This window comes from Manis pentadactyla, chromosome 10 (genome assembly GCF_030020395.1).
Source record: "Manis pentadactyla isolate mManPen7 chromosome 10, mManPen7.hap1, whole genome shotgun sequence".
NCBI lineage: Eukaryota > Metazoa > Chordata > Mammalia > Pholidota > Manidae > Manis > Manis pentadactyla.
This window is the reverse complement of record NC_080028.1, coordinates 64,415,326-64,439,456: the sequence shown is the minus strand read 5'-3', so window position 1 is coordinate 64,439,456 and position 24,131 is coordinate 64,415,326. Positions and strand designations below refer to the sequence as shown.

The following is a 24,131-nucleotide window of genomic DNA, read 5'->3' as shown; positions in this document are numbered from 1 at the left end:
CCACTCTTTCATAGGTCACGAGATCCTCTCCATAGATTTTAAGCTGGGAGAGCAATAGCCTCTTCATCTTTTCAATAATTCTATCTCCACTTTGGCAGTAAGAATATTTTCTTCTTTCTTTAAGCTTACTTTTTTTTGGCAAGCTGGTAAGATATTTCAATGAAATCAAATTTGCCAATTGTTTTTGACATTCACGCACTTGTTTCTCACATCCATCACTAGGCATCTCTAATATTTTGCAGACACATTAATAAGCTAATCAAGGCACTATAACAGTTGATTGATAAAATGTAATTTGGAGTATTTTTAAATGCATACTGACTAATCATCTTAAACAGATTTAATTTCTGTTTAAATTCTTATGGAAACTTCCTCATACCATTCAGGTCTGGAAGAATTCCAAGGATTGGCAAATCAACTCTCAAGTTATTATCATGGTTACCAGGTGACTAATTCATTTTACATTATTTTAATTTGCAAATTAAATAATAATTGAAATGACCTTAATTCTATAACAAAATTCTTATTAACTTGATGAATGAAATTTATTAAATAACACTTTTTGTACTTTAATTTCAAAATTTACGGATATAAGTTACCAAATAACCTAGCCTAATAAAGCTTCGCTCTTGCTGGTAGATCCATGGTAGTGTGTATATTTCCAATGACACAAACACTTTTTTTCAAATTGGAAGATTTAATAACCCATAACAACTCCAAAACACATAAAGTGCTTATGGCCCAGACAGCCAGTTCTGAGAGGAAATTCCAGGTTTATTCCCAGTTCCTCCACATTATTATATCTCCAAGTAAGCTACTATCATGCTTATAAATTGATTGTGAAACTAGTAAAGAAAATCTTCACTATTCAGAATGCAAAATCTGGACTAGCAATCCCTTTATAAAATACAAAAATATAAAAAACTAGCATACCAGAATCATTCAGAAATAGGTGTACTCAAAAGCATTTTGTGAAGGCAATTTCTTTGCTTTTACTTATTTTTAATATGGGATTCACAATATACTCCACAATATACTCCCAAAACAGTTTTGGGATCTTAAAGTAATACCATTACACTTAAGTACCTAAGAGTAACAATAACATTGGGAACAGTGATAGCTGTTACTCTTTCAAGTAGAAATAGAAATAAAATTTGATTCTTAAAACTATTCTGTGACAAAACAGCACAAATACTTCATACATATTAAAGATGGAGAAACGAGATGATATAGCTAATATCAGAGTCAGAAATTTAATCCATGAAATAGGTAGAAAAGGAATTGGACTTCCTACTAAGAAACTGTAAAGTAACATTATTCTGACAAAAGTAATTCAAACTTAACAATTTAATTATATTGATAAAATAGATCTATGAGACATTGGAGTTTCAAACAGAGACATGTGTTTCTTATCTCTAACAGAGAAAGTGGCAAAAAAAATGGACATCTAATAAATTTAGTTAAAAAATGAAAAATGAATGAGTCAATATACATGAAATCCATGAAATATTTTGTCAGTTAAGGGCAAACAAAAATGCTTAGAAAAATAGAAAAATATTGTGTTGTGAGAAGCCAAATTATTTTCAAGCCTAAGACATGATACGGCCTATCAGCTCTGAAGAAGCCAATGATTCTGAGAAAAACTTTATTATCTCAAAGGTAAAGGAAAGAACTTTGTTAAGAGTTTTTATTTTTCATTAATGGTCTTCAATAGTGTATTATGTTTAAAGTCTTTCTAACTGGACCAATTGTGGAGTTTGGAAGTGAACGTAATTAATGTCAAGTTTTGATATGAAGGAGCAATTGACTTTAACTTATCTTTAGTCAGACAACCTGGGAAATAAATAATATTTAGATGAAAATATCACCACCACCACTATAACCAAAAGAACAGAAATCTCTTGGTTCTAAGCAAAGTTGTGCTGCTTAGAAAAAAAACAGGACTCAAAAGCAGAAATTAACTGAGCAGAAAGATATTCAAAAACTTTTGACAATAAATTGCAATTGTAACTAGGGAAACTAACTATTACAGACCATGTCTGAGCCATGTAATACAAAAATAATAGGTAATTAAATGCTCTTATTGTTCTATCATTTGGCTAATTCTCTAAGAATTTTATTTTCTAAATATATGTATGAATATGAACAGTCTGATTGATGTTATGGATCTGTATTTTTGAGCTACTTTATAATAAAGCAACTCCTAACAGAGGCATGGTTGGTCAACTAAGAGCCCCAAATAATCCTAAATTTATCCATACCTCCTAACAGAAACTACCACACCAAAGATTAAACACAGCATATATAAGAAACTGCTATGTAGCAGTTCCATGCTAATAATAGCATGAGATTTATTCCATAGAAATCAGCAAAACAAATGCTTCAGTATAGGTGCTTGATAATCCTTTGAATGAACTGATAAACAGAATGAATGAAATGTATGACTGAATGGAATGGCAAAAAAGGGGCAGTAATCCACCAAAGTAGTTGATAATTGGAGCTAGTATATCATTAACAGCACTCAAGAAAAGCATCACTGGACTATATAAATAAAATCCAGAAAAGAGAAAAATCAAATGATTAAAGGAATTAATTGGACACAGGTTATTTGAAGTAGGTTCTTAAAGAAAGCATTCCCACATATCTTAATTTTTGAAGACAAATATGACAAAAGATGACACTCCAATCATCAAAAAGAATTTTATTTCATCAATCCCAGGGAGAAATAAAAAGCTAAGGATATAAATAGTTTCAAAAGGGGCTTACTTAAATTTGTGAATGGTAGATCCACAGGAGTTATCCAGCTCAGTATAAAAATATGTTTTATCCCCAAATCATCTTTTTGGAATCATAGTTGAGGTGAGCTGCCTGAGTGGTGGACTGTATGATAGTCTAACCATTCCTGTACTCTTTGGACTTATAAAAATAGTAACAAAGATGTGTACTCTCAGGATACCCAGCAGAATCCTTACTCTATTTCATAAGAATTATAAGATGTGTATTATAAGATGTAGAAGTGTTTAATGATACATAGTAAATGCTATGTTGTTTATTATTACAAGTGTTACTGGAGTAATTGAGGCAAAATCTTCAACAACTCCCAATTGCCTAATTGCTCTTTTTTCTTTCTCATCACAGGAAGCTCTTTTACATGTGTTGATTCATATCACTTGAACTCACTGCTTCCATTCCCCACATCCTTGTCTGGTAATATCTGAACAGTATTAAAGTAACCTTGAAGAGAAAGGGGGGGAAAAGTCCCATAAAGTGTTATGGGCTGAGACAGTCACTCCTTGCGTAGAAATGAGTTGTGTTCTAAAGTCTTTTAAAACACCTAGCTGCCTGGTTAAGGATGATTAATAATTAGAAAATTAATGACTTATTCTTTGGTTGCCCTCTTAGTCACAGCTTTCACTTTTGGATGCGTTGGTGTTAAGAAGCTATGTAAAGCAAATTCTTTTTAACTACCTGGGAAAATGCTGAGTAACATGAGATGCTGAACAATCCATATATTATAGGAAGATAAACATTTTTACCAGAAGTGGTTAAAGGGACAGATCAAACAGGACATAATCACAAATAATATACATTTGAGAACACTGATATCTACCAGAACATTTCATTGTTTTGGTTATAAACTTAGGGCATTATCAATTTTTTGGTTTATCAAGTGATGTCTGACAATTTTTAGCAAATTGGAATATTTTGCTTACAAAATGCTCTTACTTGAAAGGGGAATGAATTGGTTAATTTTCCTGCAATATTTCTAGATATGAAATGGAGTAGCCTTGATTATTGTTAGACTCCAGGTTCAGTAAGACTTTTCTTTATAGAAAGTGTCTAATCACGTTAATTTATTCGTTGATTTGAAATTCCTAAGGAAATATAGAAAGACCTTGACACCATGCAAACCTGAACACGGTCTTCTGAAGAAATACTTTATACTGAAGAGAATTCTCATTTATCTTTTATCTTTAAGATTAAAATATACAAAACCTCACAAACTTAAAGCCTGCAATAGCAATAAATTCATACCTTTCAATAATCACCCTAAATGTAAATGGGTTGAATGCACCAATCAAAAGACACAGAGTAATAGAATGGATAAAAAAGCAAGATCCATCCATATGCTGCTTACAAGAGACTCACCTCAAACCCAAAGACATACACAGACTTAAAGTCAAGGGATGGAAAAAGATATTTCATGCAAACAACAAAGAGAAGAAAGCAGGTGTTGCAATTCTGGTATCAGACAAAACAGACTTCAAAATAAAGAAAGTAACAAAAGACAAAGAAGGACATTACATAATGACAAAGGGCTCAGTCCATCAAGAGGATATAACCATTGTAAATATATATGCACCCAATACAGGAGCACCAACATACCTGAAACAAATATTAACAGAACTAAAGGAGGAAATAGAATGCAATGCATTCATTCTAGGAGACTTCAACACAACACTCACTCCAAAGGACAGATCCACCAGACAGAAAATAAGTAAGGACACAGAGGCACTGAACAACACACTAGAACAGATGGACCTAATAGACATCTACAGAACTCTACATCCAAAAGCAACAGGATACACGTTCTTCTCAAGTGCACATGGAACATTCTCCAGAATAGACCACCTACTAGGACACAAAAAGAGCCTCAGTAAATTCCAAAAGATTGAAATCCTACCAACCAACTTTTCAGACCACAAAGGCATAAAACTAGAAATAAACTGTACAAAGAAAGCAAAAAGGCTCACAAACACATGGAGGCTTAACAACATGCTCCTAAATAATCAATGGATCAATGACCAAATCAAAATGGAGATCCAGCAATATATGGAAACAAACGACAACAACAACACTAAGCCCCAACTTCTGTGGGACACAGCAAAAGCAGTCTTAAGAGGAAAGTATATAGCAATCCAAGCATATTTAAAAAAGGAAGAACAATCCCAAATGAAAGGTCTAATGTCACAAATATCGAAATTGGAAAAAGAAGAACAAATGAGGCCTATGGTCAGCAGAAGGAGGGACATAATAAAGATCAGAGAAGAAATAAATAAAATTGAGATGAATAAAGCAATAGCAAAAATCAATGAAACCAAGAGCTGGTTCTTGGAGAAAATAAACAAAATAGATAAGCCTCTAGCCAGACTTATTAAGAGAAAAAGAGAGTCAACACAAATCAACAGTATCAGAAACAAGAAAGGAAAAATCACGACGAACCCCACAGAAATACAAAGAATTATTAGAGAATACTATGAAAACCTATATGCTAACAAGATGGGAAACGTAGGAGAAATGGACAACTTCCTAGAAAAATACAACCTTCCAAGACTGACCCAGAAAGAAACAGAAAATCTAAACAGACCAATTACCAGCAACGAAATCGAAGCGGTAATCAAAAAACTACCAAAGAACAAAACCCCCAGGCCAGATGGATTTACCTCAGAATTTTATCAGACATACAGGGAAGACATAATACCCATTCTCCTTAAAGTTTTCCAAAAAATAGAGGAGGAGGGGATACTCCCAAATTCATTCTATGAAGCTAACATCACCCTAATACCAAAACCAGGCAAAGACCCCACCAAAAAAGAAAACTACAGACCAATATCCCTGATGAACGTAGATGCAAAAACACTCAATATAATATTAGCAAACCGAATTCAAAAATACATCAGAAGGATCATACACCATGACCAAGTGGGATTCATCCCAGGGATGCAAGGATGGTACAACATTCGAAAGTCCATCAACATCATCCACCACATCAACAAAAAGAAAGACAAAAACCACATGATCATCTCCATAGATGCTGAAAAAGCATTTGACAAAGTTCAACATCCATTCATGTTAAAAACTCTCAGCAAAATGGGAATAGAGGGCAAGTACCTCAACATAATAAAGGCCATCTATGATAAACCCACAGCCAACATTATATTGAACAGCGAGAAGCTGAAAGCTTTTCCTCTGAGACTGGGAACTAGACAGGGATGCCCACTCTCTCCACTGTTATTTAACATAGTACTGGAGGTCCTAGCCACGGCAATCAGACAAAATAAAGAAATACAAGGAATCCAGATTGGTAAAGAAGAAGTTAAACTGTCACTATTTGCAGATGACATGATACTGTACATTAAAAACCCTAAAGACTCCACCCCAAAACTACTAGAACTGATATCGGAATACAGCAAAGTTGCCGGATACAAAATCAACACACAGAAATCTGTGGCTTTCCTATACACTAACAATGAACCAACAGAAAGAGAAATCAGGAAAACAACTCCATTCACAATTGCATCAAAAAAAATAAAATACCTAGGAATAAACCTAACCAAAGAAGTGAAAGACTTATACTGTGAAAACTACAAGTCACTCTTAAGAGAAATTAAAGGGGACACTAACAGATGGAAACTCATCCCATGCTCGTGGCTAGGAAGAATTAATATCGTCAAAATGGCTATCCTGCCCAAAGCAATATACAGATTTGATGCAATCCCTATGACACTACCAGCAACATTCTTCAATGAACTGGAACAAATAATTCAAAAATTCATATGGAAACACCAAAGACCCCAAATAGCCAAAGCAATCCTGAGAAAGAAGAATAAAGTAGGGGGGATCTCACTCCCCAACTTCAAGCTCTACTATAAAGCCATAGTAATCAAGACAATTCGTACTGGCACAAGAACAGAGCCACAGACCAATGGAACAGACTAGAGAATCCAGACATTAACCCAGACATATATGGTCAATTAATATTTGATAAAGGAGCCATGGACATACAATGGCGAAATGACAGTTTCTTCAACAGATGGTGCTGGCAAAACTGGACAGCTACATGTAGGAGAATGAAACTTGACCATGATCTAACCCCATATACAAAAGTAAACTCAAAATGGATCAGAGACCTGAATGTAAGTCACGAAACCATTAAGCTCTTGGAAAAAAACAAAGGCAAAAACCTCTCAGACATAAACATGAGTGACCTCTTCTCGAACATATCTCCCCGGGCAAGGAAAACAACAGCAAAAATGAACAAGTGGGACTATATTAAGCTGAAAAGCTTCTGTACAGCAAAAGACACCATCAATAGAACAAAAAGGAACCCTACAGTATGGGAGAATATATTTGAAAATGACACAGCCGATAAAGGCTTGACGTCCAGAATATATAAAGAGCTCACATGCCTCAACAAACAAAAAACAAATAACCCAATTAAAAAATGGGCAGAGGAACTGAACAGATGGTTCTCCAAAAAAGAAATACAGATGGCCAACAGACACATGAAAAGATGCTCCACATCGCTAATTATCAGAGAAATGCAAATTAAAACTACAATGAGGTACCACCTCACACCAGTAAGGATGGCTGCCATCCAAAAGACAAACAACAAATGTTGGCGAGGCTGTGGAGAAAGGGGAACCCTCCTACACTGCTGGTGGGAATGTAAACTTGTTCAACCATTGTGGAAAGCAGTATGGAGGTACATCAAAATGCTCAAAACAGACATACCATTTGACCCAGGAATTGCACTCCTAGGAATTTACACTAAGAATGCAGCAATCAAGTATGAGAAAGACCAATGCACCCCTATGTTTATCACAGCACTATTTACAATAGCCAAGAATTGGAAGCAACCTAAATGTCCATCGATAGATGAATGGATAAAGAAGCTGTGGTACATATACACAATGGAATACTACTCAGCCATAAGAAAAGGGCAAATCCTACCATTTGCAGCAACATGGATGGAGCTGGAGGGTATTATGCTCAGTGAAACAAGCCAAGTGGAGAAAGAGAAATACCAAATGATCTCACTCATCTGTGGAGTATAAGAACAAAGGAAAAACTGAAGGAACAAAACAGCAGCAGAATTATAGAACTCCAGAATGGACTAACAGGTACCAAAAGGAAAGGGACTGGGGAGGATGGGGGGGTAGGGAGGGATAAGGGTGTGGGGAAAGGGAGGTATTAAGATTAGCATCCATAGGGGGGTGGGATAAAGGGGAGGGCTGTATACACAGAGAAGACAAGTAGTGATTCTACAACATTTTGCTATGCTGATGGACAGTGACTGTAAAGGGTATATAGGGGGGACCTGGTATAGGGGTGAGCCTAGTAAACAAAGTATTCGTCATGTAAGTGTAGATTAATGATAAAAAAAAAAAAACAAGCAGTTCCTGTGTGGTGACCATAATGAGTTCTACACAATGATATAAAGGGCATATAACAGTGTAGGCAATGGGTCTGTTTGTGTTTATACAGAGGATCAAAGCCTAATTTGTCTACCCCAAAAATGAACTAAGGTACGATATGAAAAAGAACTTCCAACTTCAGCACTCTCAGGAAGACTCATGCCAGAAGATGATCATCAAAAAAACCCCAACAAAGATCCACGCACTGCTACAGGTGTAGATGCACTCATCCCACCAATTCCTGAACTTGCCATGGGAATGAAGAAGGAGATATCTAAGCTGGCCTGTGCATACAGTAAAACAACAAATTTGACTGGCTCTATACTGTTGGAACTCAACCAAGAATTAGGAGAAGTGCAAATTGTAGCACTCCAAAATCTTACAACTACAGACTATTTACTGTTAAAAGAACATATGGGATGTGAACAGTCCCCAGGAATGGGTTGTTTTAATTTATCTGAATTCTCTCAGACTGTTCAAGTTCAGTTGGACAATATCCACCATATCATAGATAAGTTTTCACAAATGCCTAAGGTGCCTAACTGGTTTTCTTGGTTTCACTGGAGATGGCTGGTAATTACAGGTATGCTTTGGTTACGTAACTGTACTCCTATTATGTTAATGTGTGTGCACAATTTAATTAGTAATTTAAAACCTATACATGCTGAAGTTACTCTACAAGAAGATATGTCAAAGAAATAATCAATCTTCCCAGGTTTTATTCCGCCTGCTACTTCTATAGCTTTTCTTCTTCCTTCCTAATTACAACCCTTAAATAGAATTTGTGCCACATATTGAATTTACTGAGTATCGTAATTCTTCCAAGTGGTAAAGACACCTCAAGACAAATGCTGGGCATAGAAGCCACAGGGCATAAATATGCAAAGAAGTAAAAAGCTAACCTTTTCAAACAATAAGACTTCTCTTTCACTTACCAACTTAACATTTCCCTGTATGGCCCCGGAAGATGACTGGTTAGCTAGAGACGGGTAAGATTCCTCAAGGGAGGAACAACCTAAGACAGGCACAGTCGCAGGGGGGCCATCAGGTGAGAAATTGGGGATCAACAGAGGTGAGGCTTAGAACCTCACCCCCCCTGTTCTGAGAGAAATCTTCTTCATCCGTGGATGTTTTATTGCCCTTGTCTAGCTTGGATTAACACATAGTCTACAGGTGCACACCTGATCATCTACATTTGCTCTCTTACAACACTAAACTATGTTTTCTACCTTTATCTTGTATCTACCTACCACTTCAGCATTTTATTAAAAATAACAATAATAAAGATAGAAATGTGGTATCCACATATAAATCAAGTATAAAAATCAAATGAATATTCATATTTGAACTGACTGTTTATAGTTCATAATGCATGAGCAAAACCGAAAGCTTCTGTGATGACTGCCCTTGCACTGTTCACCATGTAACTTATTCACTATGTAAGAATTTGTTCTCCATGTAAGAACTTGTTCGTTATGCTTCAGAAGATTGGAGACTGACGAAAATTAGGCTTGGGGTGGATTAATGATTGTGCATTGAGCATTGACCCCCCTATACAGAATTTTTTTGTTGTTAACAACCATTTGATCAATAAATATGAGAGATGCCCTCACAAAAATAAAAATAAAAATAAAGATAAAAAAATAAAATATACAAAACCTGAAACACACTTAGTGTCTTTATGAACAGAATAACTTCGCTTAAAAAAAAATTATCCTCTAAGGATATACATGAAATTTCTATTTGCCACTTTGTTTTGAATTTTAAAAATTCATATAGGAAAAAAAATGTGAGGCAATATGACTAAGAAAATCTCCCAGGTTCATACCTGAATACATAGAAGTAAATGTGAATATGTATGAATCCTCATGAATCTCACATTTGTTTTTTCTTCACTTTCTAAAGACGTTTTACTTAATAAAAGCTGTTGTTCCATTTGAATCAGTAAATGAAGCAGATTTACATTTTCTGAGACTTAATACACCTTGATAACAAGCTCTTCAAAGTTTCCATTTCCCAACCAACCGTGAAGCCAAAGTCTTGCTTCTTACAAAAGAACCATGAACCAAACAAAGTGTGAATGTATTATCTATTCTTCAGTGGTAGTTTCATCCTCAAAAACGTATCTGTGCCATAAAACTTCTAGATCAATTAATGCACTTCAACAATAAACAAATTACTGCCCAAACTCATTCCTTCTCTCTAGCAGATGTGCCTAAAAGGGCTCCTAGCACATCATTAAGAGATTTTGTAAAAAGCACTAAATAAGTCCCCAAATGACAGAAAATGTAAATACAACTTGTTATGGCACTAGCCTTAGTGAGTACCATTTTAACGTGTTAGTATAAAAGGGGCAGTTCCAGGTTTCACTATCACTTGCTAGAAATTCTTCATATCCCTTCAGTCACAATTGGTTGGAATCCAAGTCGCTGGCCAGCTTCTTATCAGTGACATCTTTGTGGATCATCCTAATTTGTAGACTGAGCATTAATCCGCTCCCAATGCCCTGACCATGTGCACAGTGGAACTCTCCCTGTGTTTACTTAGAATTCAGATAGGGCTTCGGCTGCTGTTACTGCAGTTCTTGCTTCCTCTGTGTACTTTCTTTGTCTCTGTTACTGGCCTGTTTTCCACCAAGGCCCAAAGCTGCTCTGACCACTAATTCCAAGGAAAAAGCATCCCTTTCTCCTAGAATAGAACTACAACTCACCAGTTCTTATCAAATGAGAAAAAAAAATACATTTTTCTAGTCTTTAAAAAAATAGTCTATGTGTTCAGCAGAAAGAGGAATTGCTTGCAGAGAGGGGAGGAGGCAGGAGTAAAGGGAAAGCCAAAGAAGGGGTCCATTTTGAAGACTGTGACCCCCCTAGAGACCCATGTAGGCACTCCTAATACTTTTCTTCTAGTCTCTCCATGTAAATGTCACTTTTAAGCTACTGAACAAGATCAAAAAGACCACAGACCCTTGGGACTAGCCATAAAAAGCCTTTAAATTTTTCACATTCAATATGCCAGTCATTTGAGAATAAAATATTATCTACCAGTTGGAATCAATCAGACCACCTTCTAATTTACTGACTTCTCAAGAGTAGAATATTATATGTGGATTTTGATCATAACAGACAAACACAACTATATGGAAAAATCATGTGTACATACATTTATTCGGCATTCAGTATTTATAAAGTAAGGTCCTTAAATGAATATTTAATTCCCAATGGTCTATCTCTGACCCCATAGCCCTAATGGGCAAATATATTTTGATATTTATGAATTATAGCCAAAACTACCAACATACCAACTATTATAGAAACATATATTAACTAACTTTGAAAAGCATGTGAAAGCATTATTCTCTATAGACATAAAATCAAAGATGGAGTTAAAAAATAAACAGCTGAACTCGTAAAATATTATCCAAAATCAAGACTTTTTTCTTTTCACTTTTCTATTCTCCCCCTCTGAATAGTAGAATTTTTATTATTTAGAATAGGTAAGCAGTATATCTTTACATTTAAGCTAGGAAAAACATTGAACTCAATTAACTATAGATCTATTTCAGTTCACCAATGATCTTCTTATATCAATTTCTTCTTGATATGAGTGATTTTAAAAGTAAAGATAATTTTATTGCAATGCCTATTAAATATAGCAGGCAATTTTTTGTTGGAGCATAATAAAATAATACTGAGCCTAATGACAGAATTCATTTTTACTATTTTAGTCCTGCCCATATTAGAGTCAATTGAGACCATTTATCAAGGTTTTGGGCAATACACTTTGAGAGATCCTAAATAGTTAGCATAGTGAAGTTTAGTTGCATGATTCTCTATTAATAGTTATCTTTATTCCCAGGTATGTGCCCTCATAAAAATTTTGGAAGAATTCTCAGTCTGATTATTTCAGTGTATAAAGTTATTGCTGTGTGAAGCTCCACAGCATCCCAATTCATTTAATAAAAGAACATACACTTGTGCTTAATAATTCTCATTATTGCAGCAAATCTTCATGATACTACATTCAGGGAACTAAAGGATACATCTATAATACAGACGCAAATGATAATGAAAACCTGTGCAATATGCCAGGGGACAAGCTTTTGCCTGCATCAGCATTAAATCTGTAAAATATGGAGTTCTTCATAGTAACAGTTTACTATGCCTTCTTTTTCCTGCATTAAAACTCTTTTATCATAGCCTTTTTCAAATGAAAATTATCAAGAATTATTGAAGAATAGTAAGTATGTTCCACGAGTCTTTACTTTTCCCAGCTTTTGAGGAAACACAGTAAGATTTAATGTGACTGCCATCAGTAACATACTATAACTTGGTCCACTGAATAATATTGTCATTGACAGGCAGCTTTGATAAAATAACATCAAGCACAAGGACTTCCGGCTCCAGAAAATGTATCCTTAGCCCTGAGTTGAAGAAGTTGCTTCTAATGGTCTTGACACTTGTGTTTGATGAATGAAACATTGTATAAGGCTCATGCTCCTATAGAATAGTCCACATTGCCAGTCTACCTGTGAACTGATTTGGTGAGACTGAGGCTAGATACAAAGATTATAGAAATTCTTGGGTAATTGTCTAGACAAAGATTATAGGAATTATCGGATCATCTTTACATAATTGCTGCAAATTGTGTCAGAATAGATTACTGGGGCTGGAAATTAGGGCATCCATGCACAAAATCAATGCACCTTTCCAATGGAGCATTCATTTGCCAGGTGCATGATGCCTAATCACATCTGTATTGTGGATCCTACATTTCAAAGACCTCAAAAATTATTTTATGTTCACAAAATTTATGAGAGCTTGTTAAATCAGTACAAATGCCCCACTTCTCAAATGATAAGGATGAGTCAGAGAAATGTAACACCTTTCCTGGAATCTGAATTTCTTCTTTCTAATCCATTCCCCTGACCTTCCACCACACTACCATGAACACCCATTTCTAGAAAATGGTGAACCTCATTAGTTTGTTAGGGAACAAAATTATCATAATAGTTTTTATTCCATACAGTGTTCCTAATGCAAAAAAACTGATTACTTACGTATCATAAAATGGCTTTGAAAACACACACACACACACACACACACACACACTAAGATTTTACTAACATTCAGGCAGACTAAGCAAGTATACTGGCCTAAATCAGAACAAGAGCTTCCTTAACAACACTATGTAATTCTGGACTTTTTTATTGCTATTCCATCAAAGATAGATTGTCATAGTAATTTCCCAGGCAAATTTAACTTGTATTTCAGTGCTTAAGCCTTAGTCTAAAAATGATAAAAGCACTGAGATTAGAGGCAAAAGGTCAGCTCCTGAATTTCTTTACTCCTTACATGAACCTGACTTTTGATTTTTCTATTTCAGGCTAAGCTCCAGTGAAGCCCAAGCCTTGCACTCCTAGGCTCCTTGTGTGCATATAACAATAGTAGTATGAATTACTGCTGACACAGCCATCACTCCTGTTTTTGCTAGTATTTCTTTCACTCTTTTGCTGAAGCCATTATGAAAAATAGTGCTAGCACAGCCTTAAAGTCACTTAATACCTTCTCTTATTTATCTAACTAACTTACCCTTAAAATTTCATTTGCAAAGAAGATATTAATGGTAGCGGAGAAATTTGTTTAGAATTTCTTCTTATAGGTTTTGTGAATTTAGTATATTGAGATACTCTACAATCTAAATAAAGAAAGCTACTAAAAAGCAAAAGCAATCAGATTAGCAAGTATTTATAATCTTTACAATCGAAACATAAAGAGACATCACAGGACTGTTTCTCCTCACTATTGCCTAATTAATTGTGATGGAGTTTATTCATTTCTTTATTTAATAGGGTGAGCCTTCTGTGTCACAGAACCTATGCTATCATTAATTCTCATTTCTTAATTATGAAGTATGGACTTATAAGAAGTAAAATCTTACAGCTTACCACCCTAAGGTTTTTATACTTCCAGTTGATGGTCTGTGTTCTATAAGGACAAAGTCTCAAATATGTTATTTACACTCCATGTTCGTTTTCAATACTTCTTATAAAAATGTTCTACAGAAGATCTACATTTATAACTTAACTGAGAAAAACAATGAAAGAATATAATAACTTATTCAAAGACAAAATCCCGTATAAGGACATTGGAACAGGATATACTGCCATGCTAAAACCATCAAAAGATGTCAGTTTTCACCCCATGTGTAATTCTGTTGATTACCTTTTAATTCAAGATGTATTTTTCATAATGATGAACAGAAAGGGTTTTTTTCATAGACAGCTGATGGAACTAAAAAGAAGCTTTCTTATATAAGGAACGTGCCATTTGTTGTAAAGACATCTTTTAATATTGGAACATAATGAAATTATAAATCAGTAATAGTCCACAGCATAATGAAAATTTTAAACAAAGTTGATTGAAAGTCATCTAACAACCTGAAGATATTTTTGGAAATGTTTCAATATCGTTAAACATTTCATTTTTAAAATCTCACATTTGTTAAAGAATATTTTAAATAATTAAAATTGCATGGTATTGTTGATTTTTCTTCAAAGTTTTTTAAAGGAAAGGCAATTTTTTATCATTTCAATGTCATGATAAAACAAGATTTTAAAGTTTAAAAATTCTATCATATACATACATACCTAGATACAGAAGTCTAACTAATATTATTTTATACATTTCTGCAAATGAACCATGTTGCCTTTATGAAATATGGGCAAAACTCATGAACATAATTAAAGCATAATGATATGACATTACTTTTATAACATTTTTTCTGTGCATTATTTGAGATCACATTTCTTACTCAGCAGAAGTTGGCTGAATTTATGGTCTACCATGAAGTTTTATCATGACTTACAGACATCTTCATATTTCACCTTGGTTTAAGTACTCTTCAAATATACTTATGACAAATATTTAGGAAATCTTTATTAATAATTTAAACATCAAAAAGGAGCAGTGTAAAATAGATATGTATTATCATTCATGCTGTATATCACAGGTAAAATTTGAGTTTCTGGAAGTTGATAGAGGTATTTTGCAGCTTTTACATGATACCACTTAAAACAAATTTAAAATTTGAGTTCCAAAACTACATATACCTGGGTTCCATCTAATAATAACATAGTCACTTACTGATTAATTGAAGCTTATATAAAATGAAAAACATATTAAAAGACATAAAAATCATGCTCTCCGCACCACCACCACCACCACTTTTTCTTTCAGGATGCTCTAGAACATCATTGACAAAAAAATCCTACTTCAGGTTCTGACATACAGATATGCTCCCAGTATGGGTACAATGTGCACAACTCTTCATAAAGTCAATGACATCTTATTAAGTCATTTATTCTTAAAGTACCTTTAAAACAATAAGGTAGCAAATGTTTTAGCTACTTTTTGTTTCATCACATCAAAGAAATATTAAGTCATTATTTTTCTATATATGGAAATACTCTATACAATTAAAATCTTACTAATTGCTGCTACCTTCTCTATTTTAAAGGATAATTTGTTATCCACTATTGCAATCTAAAATATTTCTATTTAGAACAGGTGTAGCATTTTGAAATCAGCTTGTAAACCTATCAGACTATTTCCTTCTAATAAATAAAAGACAACTCTTTTGGAAAACTACCATTTAAATTTGGTTACTTCTTTATTGGGCATCTAATTAATTTTATTCATCAGTTAGTATTTGCAGTTACCTATGATGGTAATATAAGCCCAGTGTGACACCAGATCAATCTTTCACTGGGAGTTTTGGACAATTAAAGAGCAGTGCACTTACCATGTTCCAGCCAGGATAAAGGTAGTCTGTACCAACAAACTCAAAGTAGTGAGCAAAACCTTCTTTCAGCCATACATCTTCCCACCACACAGGAGTCACAAGGTCACCAAACCACTGCAGGGATAAAATGAATGGACATCAGACAAAAATAAATGTGGCCCCAGATTATTTTATCTAAAATTAAATGTAGCAAACTATGATTATCATAACTGTAATTCATTCCCCAACTGGTTTTGTGATCTCAAAATATGCTATGTGGCAAGACTATTGATGTATTTGACTACTTGGGTCACACTGGTGTTTTCTAAATTTGTTCAGGGAAGAGCAAAGATAAAATGACCAGGGAATACAAAAAGAGCATTTAACCTAGAGAAGAAAGGACTGAGAAGAAAAAAAAAGCTGATAACAACTGTCTTCAAATATTTGAAGGTCTAGTATGAGGAAGGGGAAAAGGTTTGTACATTGTGGCCCTAAAGGGACAAATCAGGGTTAACGGATGGGAATTAGGGTTGGTAGATGTCTGCTGAAAATGCAGGAGACCCTCTAACAGACTGAGATGGCCAACGATAGAAAATACTGCCTGGAGGAGCACTGAATGACTGACTAACCACAGCAGTATTGAAGCATCACCTTCTAGCATCAGCAGCAATTCAGAGGAGGCATCAGCCGATTAAAGGAACCAAGGGCTTTTAAGATGCTCCACACCTGCTTCTCCATGATACCATGATAATGAGGGGTTTGAACTTAACAAATTTCTAAAAGCCCTTCATGAAAACTAATGTTGTAATTTTTAACTGGTGTTTTGATTAGATCACAATGCTTTGCTGTGAAATCCTTGCTTCATTCAGCAAAAGGTTAAAAGAACCCTTCTTTCATTAAAAAAAAATACACATTATAATCCAGGAGATATCCTGAAGACTTGGGATCCAAGGATGAAAAGTGAGATAATGCCCCTTCTTGTGTAGCTTGTGTTTTATTGTGGAGGTAAGGGGGATGCAGTGAGACAGAAAATAAAAAATAAGCAAGCAAATGAATAACACAATTTTGGGGTCTAATTAAGTATGGTAGGACTGGGGAAGGAGCTGCTTTAGATTGTAAATGCAAAATGTTCTCTCCAAGCAGGTAACATCTGCATTCAGACTTTAATGATAAGAAAGAGGCTGCTATGAGTAAGCCTTGGGCAAGAGGATTCCAGGCAGAGGTAAGTAACCCTTAGTGTGAAAACCCTAAAGGGGAATGAATTATTTAAGAAATGGAAGTAAAAGGTGAACAAGTATCAGATTGTGTGCAGCTTTAGGAGATACAGTAAAGAGCTTGGTGACTGAACATTTCAACAGTAATGATCAAGAATCCATTACTCAAGAGGATCTCTACCTGAAATAGGAGTAAGAGAAAACTCTGAATATATTCATGACCTCAAAATAAATGATATTTAAAATATTTTTTATTCCTGATCAAAAATGCATGTTTCTCCTTAATTTGCAAGCCAGTCTTAAGAACTGAGAAAATGAATAGGTAGGGAGAGAGGGTTATGCAGAAAATAATTTGACAGCAAGACTGGAAATTATTATGTATTTCTCCCAGTTTTGGGTTAATTTCCAAATACTGAGTAGCCTGGCATGAGTAAGCTAAAACAAGAAAGTAACTTACCATATGGAACAAATGAAATCCAATTTTAGGAACAAAAATGTTATCAATGTAGGTTTATTTCAACAAAAACTTACATGTAACTTGTTTTGAGGAATGTTCACAAGGGAACTACTTTTGCCTCAAAGAATTATGTTTAGCTGGAACCCATTCTCTTTAGCCCAGTAGAGGAGCCCTGGCTATCCCTCCATGTGGACTCCCTCAAGTCACTGAGGCAAGGGACATATGCCCAACCTGGTCAGCATGACAGATACAAACGTCTTCCACGTTCCCTGCACAAGGATGACACTTAGGCTAATGGTCAGCCTGGACCAGTTTATCGTGAGGTCAATAGTCATGTATTAGCACTGAGCAGTTCACCTTCTTTCACTCACAGCATTTTCCATCACTCAAAGTTGTTTCAGTGTTTTAAGAGGATTTGTGTTTATAACAAATTGAAGTGCTATGAAATCACAATGATTTCTGATGTTTTAACATCAACCATCCACAATTACCAGTACCCAGAACAGGTATTGCTTTATTAACATGTGTATTTATTTTCAGTGATATTTTCTTTTTACTAGAATCAAGATTCAAATAAGCACTGCAAAAGTTCTGTAATACTTTCCACTGGTTGTAAGACAGTGCATAAAGTCAAAATGAAATTAATTTTATCTCAGCTTCACTACAAAGTTGGCTAATTTACAAATGAATTTCTAAACATGCCAAGACAAAAAAATATATCAATCATCTGAGAACAAAGAATCTATGGCTGAGTTAGTGAAAGACTTCCTAAGTGTCTGTGTGATGGGAAAAGGGGAATAACAAATTGATTTCTGCAAAGGCAAATTTTGACATGTACACAAAACTCAGCTGCATCTAACAGCAAAGCAATAAATCATTGCCATCACTGCACTTATCAATCTACACACCAATAATCATGGGAAAGTGAAGCGAAGTTGACAAGGAATAGTATGACTGGATGGGGCCTGCTAAGGGGCTGCTGGGTGGCAGTGCCATCTCACTCCTCAGCAAAACTGAATGACGGTTGCTTATTCAATATGATCAGTGTGTTTGCTTTTGTTTCTGTTGTCATCTGAGAAAAACGGCATATCTTCCAGAAAGAACTACGCAGTGCTCACTATATAATTAAAACTTAATGGAGAGGATAATAATTTAGCTCCTAATCTAGTATGTGAAATCATTCTACAATCTCAAGAGTGTGCAATTATACTTACACCTGATCCTTTTTCTCATACCTGGTGACATATCTCATGAACAATGACCATGGTGACATCCAGCAAATAAGAAATAGATGAAGCACTGGGATCCAGCAGTATTCTTTGTTCCACAAAAATACTGAGTCCCCAATTCTCCATAGCAGCATATGGATGTTTAGGCACAGCTAAGAGATCTAGAAACAGAATAAAACAGTTCCAAAGGCTTTAACAAAATATCAGATTCTAAGCACAATCCTAAATCCAGAAATCCTAATTAGAAGGAATATTCACTCTTGCTTAGTAAATTTTTCTTTTCTAAAGTAAACTCCCTGCCATTTCTACATGACAGCAGAAACATAGGCTCTCATTGTAAACACTGGCCACACCCATTCATCACAGTTCATTTCCAGACCCAGTGCTGTAGCAAGCAGCAAGCATCAGCACGGTTATTGATGGGCCCATCCTAATAAGTTTCAGGAAGTCAAGGAAACCAAATGCAGCAGGCATCTATAGAGTCAAAAGGCATTGTGCCTTCCAATGAAAATATATTCAGCTCAGTGCAATGATATTCTTGCTTTGTCCTCAATATTTTGCGGGAGAAAACATCTTATGTCAATTTAAAAATATGACATGTCATTTTTCTAATTGATTAAATTCTGATTTATTTTTTGAGTTCTATTAAGAGTAAAATGTCACATGCAAATACAGCTTATAGAGCAAACTCTAATATAGAGGCAGTGGCAAAAGGCTTTTTGGTTCTGGTCAAGATTTCACCATTAAGCAGATATATGACATCAGGTAAGTCACTTAATTTCTCAAGACCACAGTTCCTTCACCTATAAAATAAGGTTATTGGTCTTCATTATCTTTAAAATCCTTCCCAGCTCCAAAACTCTATGATTAGATGATTCTAAGATTTGTGTTTATTTTAAAAGACTGTAAAGGTGTTATCAACTTTTGGTTAAGGTGACCCAATACATTCATGTTTTGATGTACTCCTGCTCCAAACACATAGCAATGATAAATAAAACATTAAAAGGGAAAACTGAAAAGTATCTCCAGCCTGGAAATAAACCTCTCCAAAGACCAGAAATGGTACAGAAATGCAAAGTAGTGATTGTGTGTGAAGCCACAGGCCTGCTGGCTTCTGGCTCCAGGCTCAGGCAGTGGAGGCTGGGAATTGGCTCCAGAAGGATCTGCCAGAGCCAAAGGGACTTTAGCCAAGCTGACTGCTTGATGCTAGGGTTAGGTAGGACCTACTTGCTCCTGAGAAGGGCTGAAAATAGCTAATGATCATAGCTTCTCGGGAAAGCTAGCAAGGTAAGGATTCGAACCTAGACAGACTGGCTCCAGCACCTTGCTCTTAATCACAATGACATAATGTTGATAGTCTCTGACTCACAAGTTCTGCCTCCCAATAGCCTGGGGATACTCCCTAGGATGCCAAGAAAAAATGGTACAAGAATGTTTGCTGTACTGTTGTTTGTAAGAGTAAAAAAGGGCAAACTAAAGGCCTTTCAGCAAGAGAATAGAAAAGGAAACTATAAAATACTAATATAAAAAAATACTACAAAACAATTGAAATAATGATTTCAGAACTAGATGCTCATACTACATATATCAACATGGATAATTTGAAAAACATAATGTTGAGGGAACAAGGTGTAAAATGACCCTCACCATATACTACTTAAAAACAAGCAGAACAAACATATTGTAAATGGATACACACACATGCACACATACCCAGACAGGTGATAGTCATGAAATGTACATACAATCATACAAATATAAGAATGATAAACCCCACAATCAGACTCATGATTACTTAAGGGAAAAAAAGGAGGAGAAAGGGATGCACTCTTTCAGGTTCCTGGACCCAATTTCAATGTGTGTATATGTGTGTTTGGGAGACGAGGAAGGCGGGGGCGGCTCCCACCGTTCCCACCTCACCTACAAGCAATTTCTGGCTACCAGCAGGGTTCATGAGAATTCCGCTCAGTTCTAGCTCATTGCTGACACTACCTCTCCGGAGATAGCAGCAGATGCCACACGATAAGGGCTCCATCCCACAAGACTGCCCCAGCCCACCCCACCCAGCTTCAGGCACAAGTCTCAAGCCCAGGTGCTTACCTGCATTTCTGACCATTCCGAGACCTCTTTCTTAGGTTCAATTAATTTTCTAGAATGGCTCACAGAACTCAGAGAAACATTTTACTTCCTAGATCACCAGTGTATTATAAAAGGATATCTCAGGAACAGCCAGATGGAAGAGATACACAAGGCAAGCTATGGGGGAAGGGCACGGAGCTTCCACGCCCTCTCCAGATAAGACACTCTTTCCCCATCTCCACGTATTCACCAACCTGGAAGCTCTCCAAACACCATGCTTTTGGTATTTTACAGAGACTTCATTACAGAGACATTATTGATTAAATCATTGACCACTGGTGATGGAACTCAATCTCCAGCCCCAGAGGCTGGGGATGGGACTTGAAGTTCCAATCCTCTAATCACGTGGTCGGCTCTCCTGGCAACCAGCTCCCATTCTTAGGTGGGGGTCCAAAAACCACTTAATTAACATTGCAAAAGATGCCTTTATTGCTCTCATCACTTCGCAAATTCCAAGGGTTTTAGGAGCTGTGAGCCAGGACACATGTACAAAGACCGATACATATGAGAATTATATATTTTACCGCCTGAAAAAACAAAGATATGTATCTTACAAATTGCATTATCACAGATGGTCACACAAGGGATTTCAAATATGTCTTTAATATTAAGTTTTTTAAAGCAGGTGATGGATACATGGGTATTATTTGTAGTATTATTGATTCTTTCCTGCATACTTTAAATATTTTGTAATAAGGAAGAAATAAAATGATCAACAGTCTTATGATTGATTTTCATTTATTCATGACTTTAGCAAACATCTCATAATTTGCTATGTTCTTAAGTCTGAAATGTATATCAAAGTAAGCCAAGTATGTTCCCTGCATCCTCTACATTTTAAAGCAAGAATGGGGGCAGCTCAACAGAAGAAATAAAATTACTGTGAAAGACTGAAAAACAAATGTAGTTGGAGAGGTTCTTGAAAGATAGAGTATTTGAGTTGGACTTCAAAAGAGAAGTAGTACTTCATCAGGCAGACAGAGGTACCATATGCACTCATTTATACAAATATGTATTGAGCATTGTGTTTGCTTAACGTGAGAACTGTTCTGTCCTTCAAGCTCCTTTGCTCCCACCCTCATGGCACATATATGCAGGTGTATAGAATGAGGAGGTCAATTAAGAAGTAATAAATGGATGAAAGAAATTTCATAAATGATAAATTCTATAAAACAATATAATAGAGTAAGACTGATTGATTTGTGGGATAGGTGTAGTGTGGTCAAGTCCTCCCTAAGGTAATCACACTTCACCTGAGATGGGACAGATGGGAGAAGCCAGCTGTCTGACATCTATGGAAATGTGTAATGAGACTAGGGAACAGATGCAAAGGCTCTAAGGGGAAAGTGAGACTAGCATATTGGACAAACAGAAAGAAGGTCGGAGTGGTTGGAGCACAAAAAGGAGAAGAATGTAGGTCCAAGAAGTGGTACAAATTGCAAGTACGTCACAAATAGACATTGTTCTACTTAAGATTTTGACTTGAGACCTTCTCTATAGAGGAACAAACAGGCTCATGAAAAAACATTGTGTCAGGTCTGCCTGCCACGAGCAGTGGTGCCTCTGATGTATTTACTTATGGGAACACGAGGACTTAGGAACAATCCAGATCCAAATCTGTTGCAAACCAGAGTGCTCTTGAATAGTGCAGTTCTTCAAGAGCTGAGAGTAGTCAGGTCCCCAAGACTAAAGTAGGCCACACACTGGGATTTGGACTGGCTCAAATGGCACAGACATGCACCAGATGCAGAATCTAGGAGATTGGGATAAAAAGGAAGGTGCGTTTAGAGAACAGTCATCAGACAGCAAAGGCCTGCCTAGCAGCATAAGCAGGTATGTTGAGGGGGCAGGTGAAGGTTGGGCCAAAGATATCAGGCAATGGTGACCCAAGCGGGCAGCTGACTACATACTGGTTTCCAGAGGTGTAAGAGCACGAAGTCAGGCCTGGGTAACCAGGCTAAATATAAACCAGACAAGGGTTCTTCAGCAGATGGAGGCAGATTCATTGGCCTGATTGAGAACAGAGCAAAACACAGAGAAATAAGTAATAGGAGGCAGCTTCTGAGACACAGACAGGCTTCAGGATAGATACAGGACACCATGTCTACAGATGGCAGAAGAGGGAAGAGAAGAAACTAAAAAACTTAGATTACTCTGCTACACAAATAACCTTATAACAAAGTACTGAAGAAACTTGGATTTTGTTTTATTGAAAAACATTTTAGCTGTGCCTCTCTGCTCTAAACCTTCATAACTTAAGGAGTCTAATGTAATAGTTCTACTTTAAGAATACCTGCATGAAGCATATATCCATATAAAGACTCATATACAACTGTTCATAACAGTTTTACCTCCAACAGCCATAAACTGGAAATAAATCAAATGTCTATCAACAAGTGAAGAGATAAAGTGTTGTATGTTCACAACAAGATACTACTCAGCAATAAAAAGAAATGGACTATGGATACATTCAACAACATGGGTGAATCCCAAACAGTTATACAGAGTAAAAAGGAAGAAGAAAGAAATATATATATATATGTATGTATGTATGTATGTATGTGTTTGTGTGTGTGTGTGTGTATATATATATATACATATACACATATATACACTGTATGATTCATGTTATTTATATAAAACTCTAGAAGATGCAAACTAATCATATTGTCAAATAGCAGGTCAGAGCTCACCTGGGGATGAAGATGGGAGAGGTCAAAAGAAACAACAGGAAACTTTTGGGAATGATGGATGTGCCCATTATGGTGATGACTTGATGGGTGTGTACATATTGTGAAACATCAAATTTAAACTTTAAATATGTGAAGTTTACTGTATGTCACTATAGCTCAATAAAGCTGTTAAGAAAAATATCTTCAGTAACTGAAATATTCTTTTGCTAACTTTGACGACAATAAGATTTACTCATAATGAATTAAATTATTTTAATTCTTGCAAAATAAATTTGTCATGAGGCAAATCCATTAACATGTGCAACCATAACTCTTTAAAGTGCCTTGAAAACAGGTAAGAATGCAAATGTTTCAGAATCTAATTTACTTGGAAATTCAAAGAAAAGTCTGGATAAAATTATGCATAGTAGTCTGCTTCCAAT

General features: G+C 35.7%; 1 protein-coding gene across 1 annotated transcript in view; it reads right to left on the bottom strand.

The window, feature by feature from the left end:
• The window catches only part of TRHDE (thyrotropin releasing hormone degrading enzyme), a 395,556-nt gene that overhangs the window by 161,607 nt on the left and 209,818 nt on the right, over positions 1-24,131 (bottom strand). Inside the window, exons 4-5 of the mRNA XM_036930808.2 lie at positions 18,884-19,038; positions 15,999-16,112 (exon numbers count right to left, since the gene is read on the bottom strand). Coding sequence (XP_036786703.1) covers positions 15,999-16,112; positions 18,884-19,038 — 269 coding nt within the window. The remainder of the gene's footprint in view (positions 1-15,998; positions 16,113-18,883; positions 19,039-24,131) is intronic.